General features: G+C 38.5%; 1 protein-coding gene across 3 annotated transcripts in view; it reads right to left on the bottom strand.

Moving 5' to 3' along the window:
- Positions 1–18,780, bottom strand: part of LOC142856324 (exocyst complex component 6B) — a 523,494-nt gene that overhangs the window by 319,933 nt on the left and 184,781 nt on the right. For all 3 annotated transcript variants that reach the window (XM_075983673.1, XM_075983672.1, XM_075983674.1), the window contains exon 7: positions 15,397–15,573. In XM_075983673.1, coding sequence (XP_075839788.1) covers positions 15,397–15,573 — 177 coding nt within the window. The remainder of the gene's footprint in view (positions 1–15,396; positions 15,574–18,780) is intronic.

Genomic DNA, 18,780 nt, shown 5'->3' on the forward strand with positions numbered 1-18,780 from the left:
GAATGAATAGAAAAATAGAATCCATTCTTCTACTGCATACAAGAAACACACCTCAAAGACAGACATTATCTCAAAGTAAAGGGTTGGGAAAAGATTTTCCAATCAAATGAAACTAAGAAACAAGCAGGTATATCTATCCTAATATCTAACAAAACAGACTTCAAAGTAAAATCAATCAAAAGGAATGAAGGATACTTCATACTAATCACAAGAAAATCCATAAAGACGAAGTTCAATTCTGAATATCTATGCCCCAAATACAAGAGCATCAGCATACATAAAAGAAACAAGGGGACACAAACTGGAAAAAAAATTGCTACTTGCAGATGATATGATAGTATATATAAGTGACCCCAAAAATTCTACCAGGGAATGCTTACAGCTGATAAACACCTTCAGTAATGTGGCAGGATACAAAAATCAACTCCAAAAAAATCAGGAGTTCTCCTATATACAAATGATAGAAGGATTGAGAGAGAAATAAGAGAAACATCACCCTTCACAATAGCCACATACAACATAAAATAACTTGGGATAATGCTAACAAAAGAAATGAAAGACCTGTATGACAAGAACTTTCAGTCTTTGAAGAAACTGAAAAAGATATCAGAAAATGGAGAGATCTCCCATGTCCTTGGATAGGCAGGATCAACGTAATAAAAACTGCAATCTTACCAAAAGCAATCTACAGATTCAATACAATCCCCATCAAAATCCCAACACAAGTCTTCACAGACATCGATGGATCTATTTCTTCATATGGAAAAACAAAAAATTCAGGATAGTCAAAACAATTCTGTACAAGAAAGGAACCTCTGGAGGCATCACAATCCCTGACTTTAAGCTCTACTACAGAGCTATAGGAATGACAACAGCTTGGTATTGGCATAAAAACAGTCTGAAAGAGCAATGGAATCTAACTGAAAACCCTGTTATTAATATGAACACCTAATTTTTTACAAAGAAGCTAAAATTATACATTGGAAAAAAAGAAAACCTCTTCAGCAAATGGTGCTGGCATAACTGGATACTGACATGTAGAAGAATGCAAATAGATCCTTATCTATCCCAATGCACAAAACTCCAGTCCAAATTAATCAAAGACCTCAACATAAATATAACCACACTGACCCTCACTGAAGAGAAAGTAGAAAGTAGCCTTGAACACATGGGCACAGGAGACCACTTCCTAAACATAACAACAGTAGCCAGACACTGAGAGCAACAATTAATAAATGGGACCTCCTGAAACTAAGAAGCTTCTGTAAGGCAAAGGACACAGTCAATAAAACAAAATGGCAGCTTACAGAATGGGAGAAAAACTTCACTAATCCCACATCAGACAGAGGGCTGATTTCCAAAATATATACAGAAATCAAGAAACTAGACATCAAAATACCAAACAATCCAATAAAAAAAAATTGGAGTACAGATCTAAACAGAGAATACTCAACAGAAGAATTGCAAATGGTTGAAAAATACTTAAGGAACTGCTCTAACACTCTTAACCATCAGGGAAATACAAAACAAAACAACTATGAGATACCATCTTACACCTGTCAGAATGGCTAAGATCAAAACCACTGATGACAGCTTATGCTGGAGAGAATACGAGTAAGGGGAACACTCTTCCATTGCTGGTGGGAGTGCGAACTTGTACAGCCACTTTGGAAATCAGTATGGCAGTTTCTCAGAAAATTGGGAATCAATCTACCTTAATACCCAGCAATACCACTTTTGGGCATATACACTCATACCACAAGGACATTTGCTCAACTGTGTTCCTAGCAGCATTATTTTTAATAGCCAGAACCTGGACACAAACTAGGTGTCCCTCAACCAAAGAACGGATTTTTTTTTTTATAAAAAAGTTACATTTACACAATGGAGTACTACTCAGCGGTTAAAAAAAATTACATCTTGAAATTTGCATGCAAATGGATGGAACTAGAAGAAAACATCCTGAGCGAGGTAACCCAGACCCAGAAAGACAACCATGGTATGTACTCATTCATAAGTGGATATTAGATGTAAAGCACAAGAAAACCAGTCCACAATCCCAGAGAAGCTAGGGAACATGGAGAACCCTAAGAGACATACATGAATCCCCCTGGGAAGAAGAATTAGACAAGATCTTCTTAGAAAATTGGGAATATGTGGTTAAGGAGAAGAAAAGGGGAGAAGGGGAGGGAGGAGGAGAACATGAGACAACAAATTGGTTGAGATGTGGGAAGGACTGAGAGGGAGAGCAAGGAAAGAGATATTTTGATTGAGGGAGTCATTACGGGGCTAGCGTGAACATGACACCAGGGAAATTCCCAGGAATCTACAACAATGACCCCAAATAAGAACCTAAGCAATAGTGGAGAGGGTGCCTGAACTGGCCTTCCCCTGTAACCAGATTGATGACTACCTTAATTTTCATCATAGAACCTTCATCCAACAACTGAGGGAAGCAGATGCAGAGATCCAGAGCGAAGCACTGGGTCGAGTTCCTGAAGACCAGTCCAAGAGAGGGAGGAGCAATAATACGAGCAAAGGGTTCATGATCATGATGGGGATACCCACAGAGACAGCTGACCTGGGCTAGTGAGAGCTCAGGAACACTAAACTGAGAGAAGGGCACACTGCACACAACCGAACTAGGCCCACTGAATGTGGGTAACCGTTGTGTGGATGGGCAGTCTGTGGGATCACTGCAGTAGGACTAGGATTTATCCCTAGTGTTTGAACTGGCGTTTTGGAGCCCATTCTTTTTGGAGGGATACCTTGCTCAGCCTAGGTATAGAGGGAGAATCTGTGCTGCCTCAAAGTGATGTTTTAGACTTTGCTGACCCCCTTGGGAAGGAAGCCTTACCCTCTCTGAAGAGTGGATGGGGACCTGAGGTAGGGGGTAAGTTGTGGGGAGCAGGATGAGATGAGGGAGTGAAAAATGGGATAGGTATGCAAAATGAGAAAAGACTGTTTAAAAAAATAAATTTAATAATAAAAGAATAGAAAATCATTGTCAAAATGAGCAAGACAGGAATAAGTCAACGATCATCCACAGCTCCGGGGCTAAAAATGAAAACTATATCAAAATGTCATTCTTCCTGTTAAGATAAAAAAAACAATGAGAAGATTTTAAAATTCTCTATTAAGCAAACAGGAAATAGATGTATGGAGAATCATACCTTCGGGAGGACACCAGACCAGACAATAATGGTATGAAAACTTTAGGATAATTGTGCAGTGTCTTCCACAATGACCGCCCCATTTTACATCTTCACAGGAGTGTCTCAGACTGACAGATGCACCACAGGACATCCTTGCCAGTACTGTTGCTGCTGTACTGTTTAAAAATATACCTAATGTAATAACTGTGAAGTTGAAACAAAGTTTTACAAGAAAATGTTAGAAATTATGTGCCCATTTGTGAACTGACTTACTGAACTGAACTAAACTACATCCAAAAAGGAGCCCTGCCTATCCAACAATGAAGACAGAATGAGAATGGTTTCCATGAACCAGCATGGAGTAACTTTCAGGTTACATTTTGAAATGAGATAATATTTATGTATTATGCTACACAGCATTAGAAATAATTTAAAAAAACATAGACAAACTAATAATGTTGATATTGTAAAGATTACGCAGAAGTGGACAAAGAATAGAGATAGAAATTGGATTTCACTCAATATATCCTCTCATGTAATTTTGCCTTTTGAACCAGGTTTATACTCAAAACCTTAAACTACTAAGACTAGAAGTACCCTAAAATACCTTTAGACAGACTAAACCCACATAAAAATTAAATGGAATGTGTGACTGAAAAATAGGGGAAATGTAAAAATAATCTGTGATGCAGGGCATGATTGAAACAAATGGGGGATTTGCATATGAGTTGCTTATTCAGTGACATTACTGTCCAAAGCTGAAGAACATGGCCAATGTACTGCAAGAAATGTTATGCTCAAAAAACACATCAAATACAATGAAGCCATTTTCTGCTCAGTTCAGGGAGAAGAAAATAATGTGCATGCCCACTATTTCAATAAGCTTTAACAGAGAAAAGACAAGCAGCACACTTTAGAAAGTGGACGGTTTAGGTGATCAGTATGCACATGGGTTTTCTCTAAAGGTCTGAAACTCTGAAAAATAAAAAGAAATCTATACAATCAGACTGGTTCGTCTGTGAAAAGTAGAATAGTATATTTTAGACATGAAGGGGGGTAACAAAAGTATATTCCATGATTAAGGTTTTTTGCCTCTTAGCGGGGGTTAGTAAACAATGAAATACAAAGGAGAGCTTCTAGAAGACCTGAAAAGATAGGCAAAAGTTTGTAATTGAGGCAAATAACTTCAAGGTAACAGGACCTTTATACTATTCCGATCATATTTCCTAAATGATGCCTCAGAAAGAATGTAAATAAACAAAAAATAAATTATTTAAAACATGCTCTAAAGTTTTCAACCTTATAAACTTTCCTTTTGCTATCTGTTTATGTACAAATACCCACTTTACTTTTAACTATGTAAGACTATATAATATTGGAAATACATGAAGAAGGCCATCATTTCACATTGTACTCTACTCACCAAAACATACCACAAGAGAAATACCGAGGGCTGTTAATGAGTATGATAAACTACCATGTTCTCATCTTTTCTTCTATTATGTGGCCCTCACATTCATCATTGGTGCCACTGTTTGGAAGGAGCTCCAATAAAGGCAATATGATACTTTCCTCAGAAAGAGAATACAGGTAAGAAATGACGACTGCTCATGGGCAGTTCCCAAGGGGCTCTGCAACCTTGTTGCTGAGAGTAAGTCTAATAATTCCTATGATGAGTAAGAGACTCAGAAAAGTCAGAATTTTTTTGTAAATTCAATTAACTTAAAAAGTAACAGCTGAAGAGATATGGTGAGCATGGACAGCCTTGTCTTCTTTCTGATTTTAGTGGAATGGCTTTGAGTTTCTCTCCATTTAATTTGATATTAGCTGTTGGCTTGCTATATATTGCTTTTATTATATTTAGGTATGATCCTTGTATCCCTAACCTCTCCAAAACCTTTATCATAAAGGGTTTGTCAAATGCTCTTTCAGCATCTAATGAAATGATAATATGGTTTTATTCTTTCAGTTTATTTATATGATGGATTACACTGATAGATTTTCATATGTTGAACCAGCCCTGCATCTCTGGGATGAAGCCTACTTGGTCATAATGTATAATTTTTTTAATGTGTTCTTGGATTTTGCTTGCCAGAATTTCACTGAGATTTTTTGCATCGATGTTCATGAGTGAGATTGGTCTGTAATTCTCTTTCTTGGTTGGGTCTTTGTGTGGTTTTGGAATCAGGGTGACTGTAGCTTCATAAAAAGAGTTTGGCAATGACTCTTCTGATTCTATTATGTGAAACACATTAAGGAATATAGGTTCTAGCAATAGCAATAAGACAACATAAGGAGATCAAGGGGATTCAATTCGGAAAGGAAGAAGTCAAACTTTCGGTATTTGCAGATGATATGATAGTGTACATTAGTGACCCCAAAAACTATACCAAAGAACTCCTACAGCTGATAAATAACTTCAGTGATGTGGCAGGTTACAAGATCAACTCAAAAAAATCAGTAGCCCTCCAATACACAAAGGATAGAGAAGCGGAGAGGGAATTCAGAGAAACTTCACCTTTTACAATAGCCACAAACAGCATAAAGTATCTTGGGGTAACTCTAACCAAGGAAGTGAAAGATCTATTTGAAAAGAACTTTAAGGCATTGAAGAAAGAAATTGAAGCAGACACCAGAAAATGGAAGGATCTCCCCTGCTCTTGGATTGGGAGGATCAACATAGTAAAAATGGCAATTCTACCAAAAGCAACCTATAGATTCAATGCAATCCCCATCAAACTCCCATCAAAATTCTTCACAGATCTGGAGAAGACAATAATCAACTTTATATGGAAAAACAAAAAACCCAGGATAGCCAAAACAATCTTATACAATAAAGAATTGTCTGGAGGCATTACCATCCCTGACTTCAAACTCTATTACAGAGCTACAGTATTAAAAACAGCTTGGTGTTGGCATAAAAACAGGAAAGTCGACCAATGGAACCGAATAAAAGACCCAGATATTAACCCACAATCCTATGAACACCTGACTTTCAACAAAGGAGCTAAAAGTATACAATAGAAGAAAGAAAGCATCTTTAACAAATGGCGCTGGCATAACTGGATGTCAACCTGTAGAAGAATGAAAATAGATCCATATCTATCACCATGCACAAAACTAAAGTCCAAATGGATTAAAGACCTCAATATTAATCTGAACACACTGAACCTGATAAAAGAGAAAGTGGGAAGTAGTCTACAACACATGGGCACGAGCCGGGCGGTGGTGGCACACGCCTTTAATCCCAGCACTCGGGAGGCAGAGGCAGGCGGATCTCTGTGAGTTCGAGACCAGCCTGGTCTACAAGAGCTAGTTCCAGGACAGGCTCCAAAACCACAGAGAAACCCGGTCTCGAAAAACCAAAAAAAAAAAAAACAAAAAAAAACAAAAACCAAAAAAAAAAAAAAACACATGGGCACAGGAGACCACTTCCTACGTATAATCCCAGTACAATAAGGGCAACATTGAATAAATGGGACCTACTAAAACTGAGAAGCTTCTGTAAAGCAAAGAACACTGTCATTAAGACAAAAAGGCAACCTACTGGGCTGGAGAGATGGCTCAGTGGTTAAGAGCATTGCCTGCTCTTCCAAAGGTCCTGAGTTCAATTCCCAGCAACCACATGGTGGCTCACAACCATCTGTAATGAGGTCTGGTGCCCTCTTCTGGCCTGCAGACATACACACAGACAGAATATTGTATACATAATAAATAAATAAATAAATAAATATTTTTTTTAAAAAGGCAACCTACTGACTGGGAGAAGATCTTCAACAACCCCGCAAAGGACAAAGGTCTAATCTCCAAAATATATAAAGAACTCAAGAAACTAGACTTTAAAATGCTAATTAACCCAATTAAAAAAATGGGGCACTGAACTGAACAGAGAAATCTCAACTGAAGAAGTTCAAATGGCCAAAAGACACTTAAGGTCATGCTCAACCTCCTTAGCGATTAGGGAAATGCAAATCAAAACAACTTTTAGATACCATTTTACACCTGTCTGTTGAGGGAGCTGTGGGCTGCGTTCCTGCCACCCAGCTCCCAGATGCCTGGCTAGCTTAGGCCCGGAAATAACAACACACAAACTGTATTTTTTTTTCACAAACTGTATTCTTTTAAACACTGCCTGGCCCTTTTCTATTAATGTGTGTAGCACCCCAAGGTGCGCTTACCGGGAAAGATTCAGCATGTCTGACCTGGCGGCTTGCTTCATCGTGTCTGCCAGGGAGAGGGGAGCATGGCATCTCTGACCTCACTTCCCTTCTTCCCAGCATTCTATTCTGTCTACTCCACCCAACTAAGGGCTGGCCTATCAAATGGGCCAAGGCAATTTCTTTATTATCCAATGACCTTCCTCTAGAAATGGGCCAAGGCAGTTTCTTTATTATCCAATGACCTTCCTCCATCACCTGTCAGAAGGCTAAAATCAAAAACACCAATGATAGCCTTTGCTGGAGCGAATGTGGAATAAGGGGAACACTCATCCATTGCTGGTGGGAATGCAAACTTGTGCAACCACTTTGGAAATCAGTGCGGCGGTTTCTCAAGAAATTCAGGATCAACCTACCCCAGGATCCAGCAATACCGCTCTTGGGAATATACCCAAGAGATGCCCTACCATACTACAAAAGCATTTGTTCAACTATGTTCATAGCAGCATTATTTGTAATAGCCAAAACCTGGAAACAACCTAGATGCCCCTCAATGGAAGAATGAATAAAGAAAATGTGGAATATATATGCATTAGACTACTACTCAGCGATAAAAAAACAATGACATCTTGAATTTTGCATGCAAATGGATGGAAATAGAAAACACTATCCTGAGTGAGGTAACCCAGACCCAAAAAGATGAATATGGTATGTACTCACTCATAGTGGATTCTAGCCATAAATAGAGGACATTGAGCCTATAATTCATGATCCTAGAGAAGCTGCATAAGAAGGTGAACCCAAAGAAAAACATATAGTTATCCTCCTGGATATTGGAAGTACGCAAGATTGCCAGGCAAAAATTGGGAGCTTGGGGGTGGGGGTGGGGTGGGGGTAAGGGAAGATGGGAAGAGAAAAGTGAGAATTGGAGGATTGGGAGAACTTGGGGAAATGGGAGGTTTGGGATGGAGGAAGGGTAGATATGGGAGCAGGGAAGTATATATCTTAATTAAGGGAGCCATTTTAGGCTTCGCACGAGACTCTAGAGGCGTTCCCAGGTGTCCAAGGAGATGTCCCTAGCTAGTTCCTTGGGCAGCTGAAGAGAGGGAGCCTGAAATGGCCCTATCCTATAGCCATACTAATGAATATCTTGCATATCACCATAGACCCTTCATCTGGCAATGGATGGAGATAGAGCTAGAGACCTACATTGGAGCACTAGACTGAGCTCCCAAGGTCCAAATGAGGAGCAGGAGAGAGAACATGAACAAGGAAGTCGGGACTGCAAGGGGTGCACCTACCCACTGAGATGTTGGGGCTGATCTGATGGGAGCTCACCAAAGCCAGCTGAAATGGGACTGATGGAGCAAGTGATCAAACCGGACTCTCTGAACATGGCGGACAATGAGTGCTGACTGAGAAGCCAAGGACAATGGCACTAGGTTTTGATCCTACTGCATGTACTGGCTTTGTGGGAGCCCAAACTGTTTGGATGCTCACCTTCCTAGACCTGGATGGAGGGGGGAGGACCTTGGACTTCCCACAGGGCAGGGAACCATGACTGCTCTTTGGACTGGAGAGGGAGGGGGAGAGGAAGTGGGGGAATAGGAGAGGGAAATGGAAGGAAGGGAGGAGGTGGAAAAAAAATTTAAAGATTTATTTATTTATTTATTTATTATGTGTACAGTATTGTCAGTATTCTGTCTGCATGTATCCCTGCATGCCAGAAGAGGGCACCATATCTCATTACAGATGGTTGTGAGCCACCATGTGGTTGCTGGGAATTGAACTCAGGACCTTTGGAAGAGCAGGCAAGTGCTCTTAACCACTGAGCCATCTCTCCAGCCAATAATAATAATAATAATAATAATAATAATAATAATAATAAGAAGAAGAAGAAGAAGAAGAAGAAGAAGAAGAAGAAGAAGAAGAAGAAGAAGAAGAAGAAGACAGTTTGTTTTTAATAAAAAAAAGTAACAGCTGAAGCCAGGCAGTGGCGATGCATGCCTTTAATTGCAGCACTCTAGAGGTAGAAACAAGCAGATCTCTGAATTCAAGGACAGCCTGCTCTACAGAGTGAGTTCCCTGCCTCAAAAAGAACTCCTTCTCTAAAAGTGACAACTGCCCCTGCTCAAGAGTAGTCAGCCAGTCCAAATTGGACTCCATGAGTTTTTGTTTATTTGTTCATTTTGTTTTGTTTTGTTTTGTTTTGTTTTGTTTTGTTTAAGAGAGAGAAAAAACATGAAGTTGGCTGGACAGGGAGATGGGGGACAATCTGAGAGGAGTAGGGGGATAGATAATATGGATCAAGATATATTTATGAAATTCTCAAAAGAAAAAATAATTTTGTTTTATTTTGTTTGTTGTTGCTTTTGGAGACAGGGTTTCCCTGTGTAATAACTCTGGCAGTCCTAGAACTTGTTCTGTAGACCAGGCTGTCCTCAAACTCACAAAGATTCTCCTGCCTCCTTCTCCCAAGAGCTGGAATTAAAGATCACACCACTGTCCAAAGAAAATATTATTCTTTTAAATGGTATATTTATTTTTATTTTATGAACATAGGTGTTTGCCTGCATATGCAACTGTGCACCACATGCATGCAGTGCCTAAGGAAGCTAGAAGAGAGCATCAGATCATCCGAAACAAGAGCTACAGAAAGGTTTGGGTTGCCATGGTCTTTAAGGACAGGTGCTCTTAATTTCTGAGCCATCTCTCCAACCCAATAAAAGCATTTTTTAAATTTTTAATTTAAATGTGCCAATTGCTATGATACAGACCTTTTATGTTCATCAAAAACCTGTATGCTCTTTAGACTTCGGCACCGCTGACAGCACTGTTAGAAGATAGCAGGTGGGCTTTCAGACATAGAAGGATGTTAGTCACTAGAGACATGCCTCTGCAGTAAATATTAAAGACCCAGGCCTCTTGAATTCATGTGCACTCTATCTACCCTTGTTCCCTCTTGCTCCCTCTCTCTGATGAGGAGCTGATGTGATCTATCACATGTTACCTCCTATTATGTACCACCACGTCACAGGTCCCAAAGTAATAAACTGCATCCTTATAAACTGTTGATCAAGATATTTTGTCAACAGTGAGTTAACACATTTATTAATTTAAACACTTTTAAAGCTCTGTGTAGGCCAAAAACTAGTTCATGGCTGCTGATCTGAACATAAAGTGTCCTGTATTTCACTCTAACTTACTTACTGAGAAATGATGCCTATTTTCTGCAACCTTCCTCTCAACTGTGTATTTTACAGTAAACCTGTTAACACTGAAGTACCATCATTATCATCATCATCATCATCATCATCATCATCATTTTTTTGAGAATGGTTTCTCTGTGTTAACAGTTCTAGCTGTCCTGGAACTTGCTCTGTATACCAGGCTGGCCTTGGACTCAGAGAGATCTACCTGCCTCTGTCTCTCAAGCACTGTGATTAAAAGCATGTAACAGTATTACCCAGTAAAGTATCATTATTTTTAAAAGAAGAAAAAAGAATAAATTTGTATAATTTTTCTGTATAAAAAGCACAAAGCTAATAGAACTTATACTTCCTAGATATGTATTTGTACACTTTGCAGTGTGTCTCTCCCCAAATCACCATGTGAAACTCTATTTCCCAATAAGAATATTTGGAAACAGGGCTTTTAAGAGGCAAATGAGGTTTAGGGAGTCACAGCACTATCCTTATGAAAAGGGCAAGAGACATGGGAACAAGTCTACAGAAAGAAGAGCAATGTGAGGACACGGCTCAAGAGCTTCTAAAAGTTAGAAAGAAGCCTCAGGAGAAGCACCTACTGAAACTTCACCTTTGAGTTCTGTCCTCCAGGGCTGGAAAAGTTAATGACTGGTTGTCATTACTCGGTGCATTCGTGTGTTAACATCTGATGGAGGAAGGTCATTGGTTAAAAAATAAAGAAACTGCTTGGCCCGGATAGGTTAGAAAATAGGTGGGTGGAGTAAACAGAACACAATGCTGGAAGGAAGAGGAAGTGAGCTCAGATGCCATGCTCCCCTCTCCCAGGCAGACGCAATGAAGCTCCAACCCAGGATGGACGTAGGCTAGAATCTTCCTGGTAAGCGCACCTTGGGGTGCTACACACATTAATAGAAATGGGCCAAGCAGTGTTTATATGAATACAGTTTGTGTGTTGTTATTTTGGAGTTCAAAGCAATCTCTCTACATCACAGATTTCCACAAAAATCAATTTAACTAAAAGTATTCCATTTTTAAAAAGATGGCTAAATATCAGATATGACTAGCTAAATAAAATACATTTTGATTATTATCCATTAATTAGCTTCACCAAAATATTAAAACACACACACACAAAGAAGTGTTACTAGGAAATACTTTTCTTTGCAACCCTGCTCAGTCATAATAGGCTAATTCCATCACAGATCAATAAACTGGGGAGAGTGAGACTGATTATACAAGCTCGTTTTAAAAGGATACTGGATTTCATTCACAATGACAAATTTGAGGCTTCGTTCTTCACTTCCCCAAGCTATTCAGCTTTTATCATCTCTAGAAAATTAACTTTAACAATTTATTAACTATCTGCTTCATATATGAATAGCTATGTTGTAGGTGTTTGAGTTTTCCTACTAAAGTTATTCCATTATTTTTAATTAGGCACCATTAGGCAAAGATATAGTAAACACCTTAAGTTGTCATTACTTACACAAAAAAATATATTAAACACGTGTTCAGTAAAGGCATAGGAAAGAGGTTGGGAGAAGGCTCAGTCATTAAAGTACTAAAGTAATGCATGCCTATAATCTTAGTGATGGGGAGGCAGAGACAAAAGGATCCCTGGGGCTTGTTGGCCAGCCAGCCTACCTAAAGAAGAATAAGTGATCACTCAAGAGACTGTCTCCAAAAATAGATGAAAGCAACTAAAAAAGCCACGCATTGGCAACTTCTGGCTTCATATGTACACACAAACATATGTACACATACATATGCACATACACTAACACACACAAGAAAAAATATATAAACTTATTAAATTAGAACTATATAATGTTGTTTAAAATCTTCATAATGTATTATAAGTCAGAGTTTTAAAAGGTAAAATATACTTCTCCTTTAAGCCCACTGACATTTACATTATTTTCCTTTTTTCCATTTGGTGCATTTATTTACTGTTTGTTTGTTTGTTCATTTCAGTTGGTTAGTTAGGATTTAGTTTTTTGGGTTTCTTTTGGTTTTGTTTTGTTTAGTTTTGTTTTGTTGGATAAAGCCACCTATAGCCCAGGCTGGCCTCAAACTCACTACATAGCTAAAGTTCGCCTTGAATTCCTGATCTACCATGTCTTCATCTCCCAAATGTTGAGATTGCAGATATAAGCATACAACTAAATACTAAATTTATTGTCACAAAAATATTAAAGCATTTTAATAGAAAAGTCAAAACAAAACTCAAGCACTTCTCAGCACTTTAAAAGCTTCCTTGGGGTTCTCTCCAGCCTTATAATTCAAAGCATGTCCAGAGCCCACAGACAATATCCTTACATAGAACCATGGTATGAATACAGGCTCTCCCAGGCTCATCACTACCTGCATCTTAATGTGATTCCCAGGAGAGTTCTAAGCACACAGAAGTTCAAGTAGAGCTATTCCTCAAGAGGGGTTCTTAACTTGATGCCTGGGGTCAAATGAGCTTCCTAAATCCTTGAACTTACTTTTTCACATGAATACACACGTCTTCCTAGGAAGAGACTCTAAGTGAATCAAATTCTCAAAACAATATATATCATAAATAGAGTAAGAACTTGCCCTGTAAGATGCCACAGCCACCCTGCTCTTAGATTCAGTTACTTCAAAAACTATGCTGCTCTCAATGAGGTCTGCTGAAGAATGACAAGAATGAAGGTCAGAACGTCACAGTAGGTCATGAAAGACCTTATCTGAAGAATTTATTCACAACATGCAAGAACTATGCCAAGAAGTCAGTTTGGAGACATCTAAACAAATAATTCTCTACATGAGGTTTGAGATTAAGAATGTGCACTTGAAGAAGATTCAAACTGAGAAGTAAATAAATATAAGGTAGGGAGTTTTTTTTTTTTAAGATAGGGTGCCATTAGACAGTGAAGTGCTGAATTCTTATTGTAAAAGCTCAATCAGCAAATCTCTAATGTGGACTGGTGTCTGACAGTGATGTGGGGTCATTTTAGAATATTACCTTCTTAGTACATTCTTTTAATACTTTCACCATGAGACTCCTGCCAACTTATTTCACCACCACCACCCCCTACCTTCTTCATTCTTTCTGGACCTCGCTGGCTAAAGCAAAGGACGTTGCACACAGATTCAAAGGTATGACCTTGGGAAGGCCAGTGGATTAGACAAAGACTGGCTCCTTATACAGAGGAATGACAGCTGATGTATCAGAACTGGGTGTCTATTTCATTCTCTGCCTTTACCCTACAGTCATCTCTTCTGGGTATATATTCTCTCAGAGTACAAATTGTGACTAGTTTCTGTTCCCATGAGCCACAGTGCAAATTTCACTCCATTAATCAATACCCAGAACATTAAAAAGGGTTACCTCATCTTTATACCCATGTGTGAGAGCTGAAATTAGAGTCAGCCGTAACAAGCTACCCACCCACCCCACTCTGAACCTCCACTGCATGTGGATGCTGGGAACCAAACTCAGGCTCTGCAAGAACTGCAAGCACTCTTAACCACTGAAACACTTCAGCCTAACGCATCTTCCTTGATAGGGCTATATGCGGCATTCCTGTGTATTTGTGAGATAGTCCCCGAGACATTCAAACTTCAACACTAATATTTTGTAGATGACTTGGCTATTAATTTTTACATTCAGAACAGGTTAAACAGACCAACTTGATTTTTTAAGTATATAAGGAATAATAATGGTGGACCACAATGGGAACCAACAAGGAAAAGTAATGAAAACAGAACAAAAGCTAGCATTTGCTGACTACTTTTTATGTACCACATACTTATATATCTCTGAAGATTAGGAACTACTATCTTTATTTGACAGATTAAGATACTAATACAGCAAATTCCCTAAGATTACAAAGCTAAAGAGTGACATATTCTTGAGCAGTTCAGAGATGAAAGCAGAGCAAAAAAGACAAGCTGGTGTAAGAGAGGACAGCGGTGTTGAATAGAGAGTGTCCCTGGTTTTACCTAGAGAAATAATGGAAAAGAGACACACAGACATTGAGCACAGGTGAGTGTTCCTTGTGCATGCCATGGGCCATTTCAGAGTAGATGATAAAATAACTGTTAATACTTTTAAGTAAAATGAAACTGGACCAGGACTTGAATAGTCTGACACCAAAGTTGATATTTCCAATCACTATGCAAACAAACAAAACTTAATCTGGGTTAGGTTGGTGTTTGTATTTAGGAAATACATACATACGTGCATGCAAATATATATATGTATGCGTACATATGTGTATGTACACACACACACACACACACACACACACACAAACTGCATGTTTTCTCTCAGATGTAAAACCCAGACTTTAAAACATACACATATAGGTAAGATGAAAATTAGCAGGAGACCTGTTTGGAAAAACAAGGCACCAATGAAGGATGTTAGGAAACAAACTAGGGTAATGAGGGGCTGAGTATGAACAATGTATAGAAAAAGTATAGAATAGACTTCTACGAAAATGCCATAAAGAATGTTATCATTTTATAGAATGAATATAAGTAAAATGAAAAGAAAAAGTAAGTAACATCTTTTGTTGCTCTTAAGACACTGTCTCAGACTCAATGGAATCCACTTACTATCTGACTCTAAATAAGGCCAACACTCGCTTTCCTTCCTTGATGGAGAGAATCGGTAAAATCTTATCAGTAGAGAATCAAAAATAATGATTTTTTTCAAAAACTATTACATTTAAGATGTAAAATACCTTTGTGCGGTCTCAATTTCTTTAAGTCAGGGCTCAATTAACTTTAACGCTGCAGCTAATGTTGTAAAAGTCACAAAGCTATTATGTGAATAAGCACATTTCAGACATAAAATACTGAACTGAAAAAATACCTCATTTCCCCAACCTGAAGATTACTTACCTCTTCATCATCTTCTTCGTCTTCAACATCCAGAATTCCTGAGTCCTGTTCAGACTTTGGGCTTGTGCTCTCCATCTCTGCATCAAAGATTGTATACACATCTTTCTTAGATTTTCTCTTGCTACCTATTCTAGGCTGTTGCAAGACAATGTTATCCAGGTTTCGTTGCTGTTGGGCCTAGGATAAAAGAAAAATACAAGAAATAATGAAACAAAGAATGAAAAAAAAAACTTGACACTCCAATGAACTAATTTTGGGAAAAAAAAACATTATCTTGTAGGAAAAAAACAAGATTTTTTAATATCTAAATATTTAGACTTAAAAGTATATTAAAATGTATAATTAAACATAGTAATGCATACATGTTGTTATTTGAAACAGGGTCTTGTGCAGCCAGGCTGGCTTCAAATTTGCTATGGCACATAGGATGCCTTGAATCCTAATCCTCCCATCTCCTCCTCCCAGGTACTGGGATTCCAGGTTTGAATCTCCAATTTCAATTTAATATACATCCCTTTGACCTGATGTTATCCTGTATTAATCTATTTTTCAACGTCAACATAGAAAAAACAAGACAATTTGGTGATATTATCATAGGCCTTTTTAAGTACTGGCTAAACAACAAATAACAACTCTACACACCCCACTTTCACTTGCATAGACAAAAATGTAGTACAAATGCCTAGTAGTTATCTCTTACATAGATAAGGCTATACAGAAATGATAGCACAAGATGGAACAGTAACTTGGAATTAGCTGTGATAAACTTAAATAGGGGGAAAGTTTTTAAAAAGCAGTTATTTTTATATGAAACCAGTAAAACATAATCAAGACGATGAATTATCTTAAATTGATATTTTCTGAGGAAGTATTCTGAACTTGCAAATGCAGCCTATGGAGGGGGGGGCTTTAAAAGATTTCCTCTTCAGAATTAAAGTAAACCCTCAACCTAACAAAATTAAGTAAAATGACAGTATACTTTAAATAGAACCAAAGAGAAAGAGAATGTCCCATCCAGAGTTAACAATAAAACCTCTAACTCCACAGTGTAGCTACAAGTGACCTTAACCACTCTCAGAAAATTGAAGCTATAAAACAAAAAGGGTTTGCCCTAAGTCAAAACACCAATGAGCAATTAGCAGAAGCTTGGTGTAGGAGGTCGTTCTGTATTTGTGTTGCTTTCATTGGTTAATAAAAAAATTGCTTTGGGCCTGGTGATAGGGCAAAACTTAGGTAGGTGGAAAAGACAGAACTGAATTCTGGGAGGAAGAAAGCAGGGTCAGAGAGAGCTGACATAGAGATGCCAGGTCAGACATGCTAAATCTTTCCCGGTAAGCCACGATCTCGTGGTGATAAAGATTAATAGAAATGGGTTAAATTAAGATGTGAGAGTTAGCCACTAAGATGCTAGAGATAATGGGCCAAGCAGTAATTCAATTAATACAATTTCTGTGTGGTTATTTCGGGTGTATGCTAGCCAGGCAGCCAGGACCAAAAGCAGGCCCTCCCTCCATCAACAGAAGCTCAAAGTGCGATCTCCAAAGTTCGAACCATTCATCTTTCACTATACCAACAGCCCAAGAGAAGGGCAAGTGTATTCGAAAATAAGGGGTTTGTGGCCATATCAACAGACACAAGGCATGTTGAATATCCTTGAGAGGCAAAGACAGGAGATCCCTGAAGCAATATGGATAATGAGACTGGCCAAGTCAGCAAGCTCTAGGTTCAAGTGAGACACTCAGACTCAACATATACAGTGGGGAGTAATCAATGAAGAAACCCAACACCAATACAGGGCCTCCACAGAAACATGCGAACACACTTACATATCACACACATGAAAGAAGAAAAGAAAAGGAAAGAAAAAAGCTGGAAATGACTGTTCTTAAGAAACTTTGATAATTTGTTTGTTTAAACTCAGAATGTTCCAGAAACATTCCATGGAACTTTGCTTTTCTGTACCATGCCAAGTTACAAGATTTGATCTTGTGACTTCTTAAAAATCAATAAACTATTCAATATATTCCTCCTTAATGCCAAGTAGAAATTAGTTTATGAGAAAATAAGTGTCACTAAATCTGTATGAGATTAAGGAATTCAGGGCAATCTTCAGTATTAGAAGTTAGTTAAGGCACTGGTCAAATGAAACAACTATAACAAGACAGAAAAACATGAACTATGTGGGCTAGTTTCAATCAAAACAAAATGAAAAGAATCTACATTCCAGAGATTTAAATCAATGCACAAACTTGTCTCTCTGCATATTATCCAATGACATTCTGGGTTCGCTTACATTAAATCCATGGCTTCAGTAACAAACCTAGAGCAGACACCCACAATTTATGCCTATACAAAAGAAATGCATTCATGATCTCATTAAGTACAGTATTTTTTCTATACCTCTCAATGAGACAGCCTCCTGCACTGTATCTACTGCAGACTACACACCAAGGAGCAATTGATGGAGGAAGGTCATTGGTTAAAATAAAAGAAGCTGCTTGGCTCTCATTGGTTAGGAGATAGGTGGGAGGAGTAAACAGAACAAAACGCTGGGAGGAAGAGGAAGTGAGGTCAGACTCGACAGCTCTCCTCTCCGGAGCAGACGCATCAGAGAGATGCCATGCTACCTGCTCCAGGGAAGACACACGCTATGAAGCTCCAACCCAGGATGGACTTAGGCTAGAATCTTCCCAGTAAGACCGGTGCTATACAGATGATAAGAAATGGGCTAAATTAATATGTGAGAATTAGCCTAGAAGAGGCTAGATAGGAATGGGCCAAAGCAGTGTTTAAATGAATACAGTGTCTGTGTAATTATTTCGGGTAAAGCTAGCCGTGTGGGCAGGGTGCTGGGGACACAGCCCCGCCACCCCTTATTACTACAAGCAATGACTCAGGAGGCATAAGGAATGGGGAACTCCCATGGAGTTCTATTCCAAAGAGCAGATCTTCAGTTGCAGAGTGACTACTTGCTCCCTTCTTTCTCTACCTTCTTTCAGAACACTGAAGTCAAAGCTGTCCATAAGTATGTCTTGACATCATATCCCGAGCAAATTAATGTGCTTTCACATTCAAATACTGCCAGTTTCGCAGAAGCAATCCAGAGGAGTACATTAGATACTGACATTAAACCTGAAACTATACAAATTGAAAAAGGAAGTAACCCTAAGCAAGTAACTTTAGATTTTTCAGTAATTTTTTATTTTTGTTTGTTTTGTTTTGTTTTTGGTGTTATTATGGCTGTTGTTGACCTATGGTTTTCCTGTTGACTTGTCAGAATAAAAGGCAGTCTGTGCCAGTTACTATGTTGAAGGAGTGAACTCCTAAGTACAAGTCACAGGTTTTTGTGTTGTAATTGAAAGTCACAGTGCTGGTTCTTGTGGT

The sequence above is a fragment of the Microtus pennsylvanicus genome, chromosome 8, assembly GCF_037038515.1.
Source record: "Microtus pennsylvanicus isolate mMicPen1 chromosome 8, mMicPen1.hap1, whole genome shotgun sequence".
Lineage (NCBI taxonomy): Eukaryota > Metazoa > Chordata > Mammalia > Rodentia > Cricetidae > Microtus > Microtus pennsylvanicus.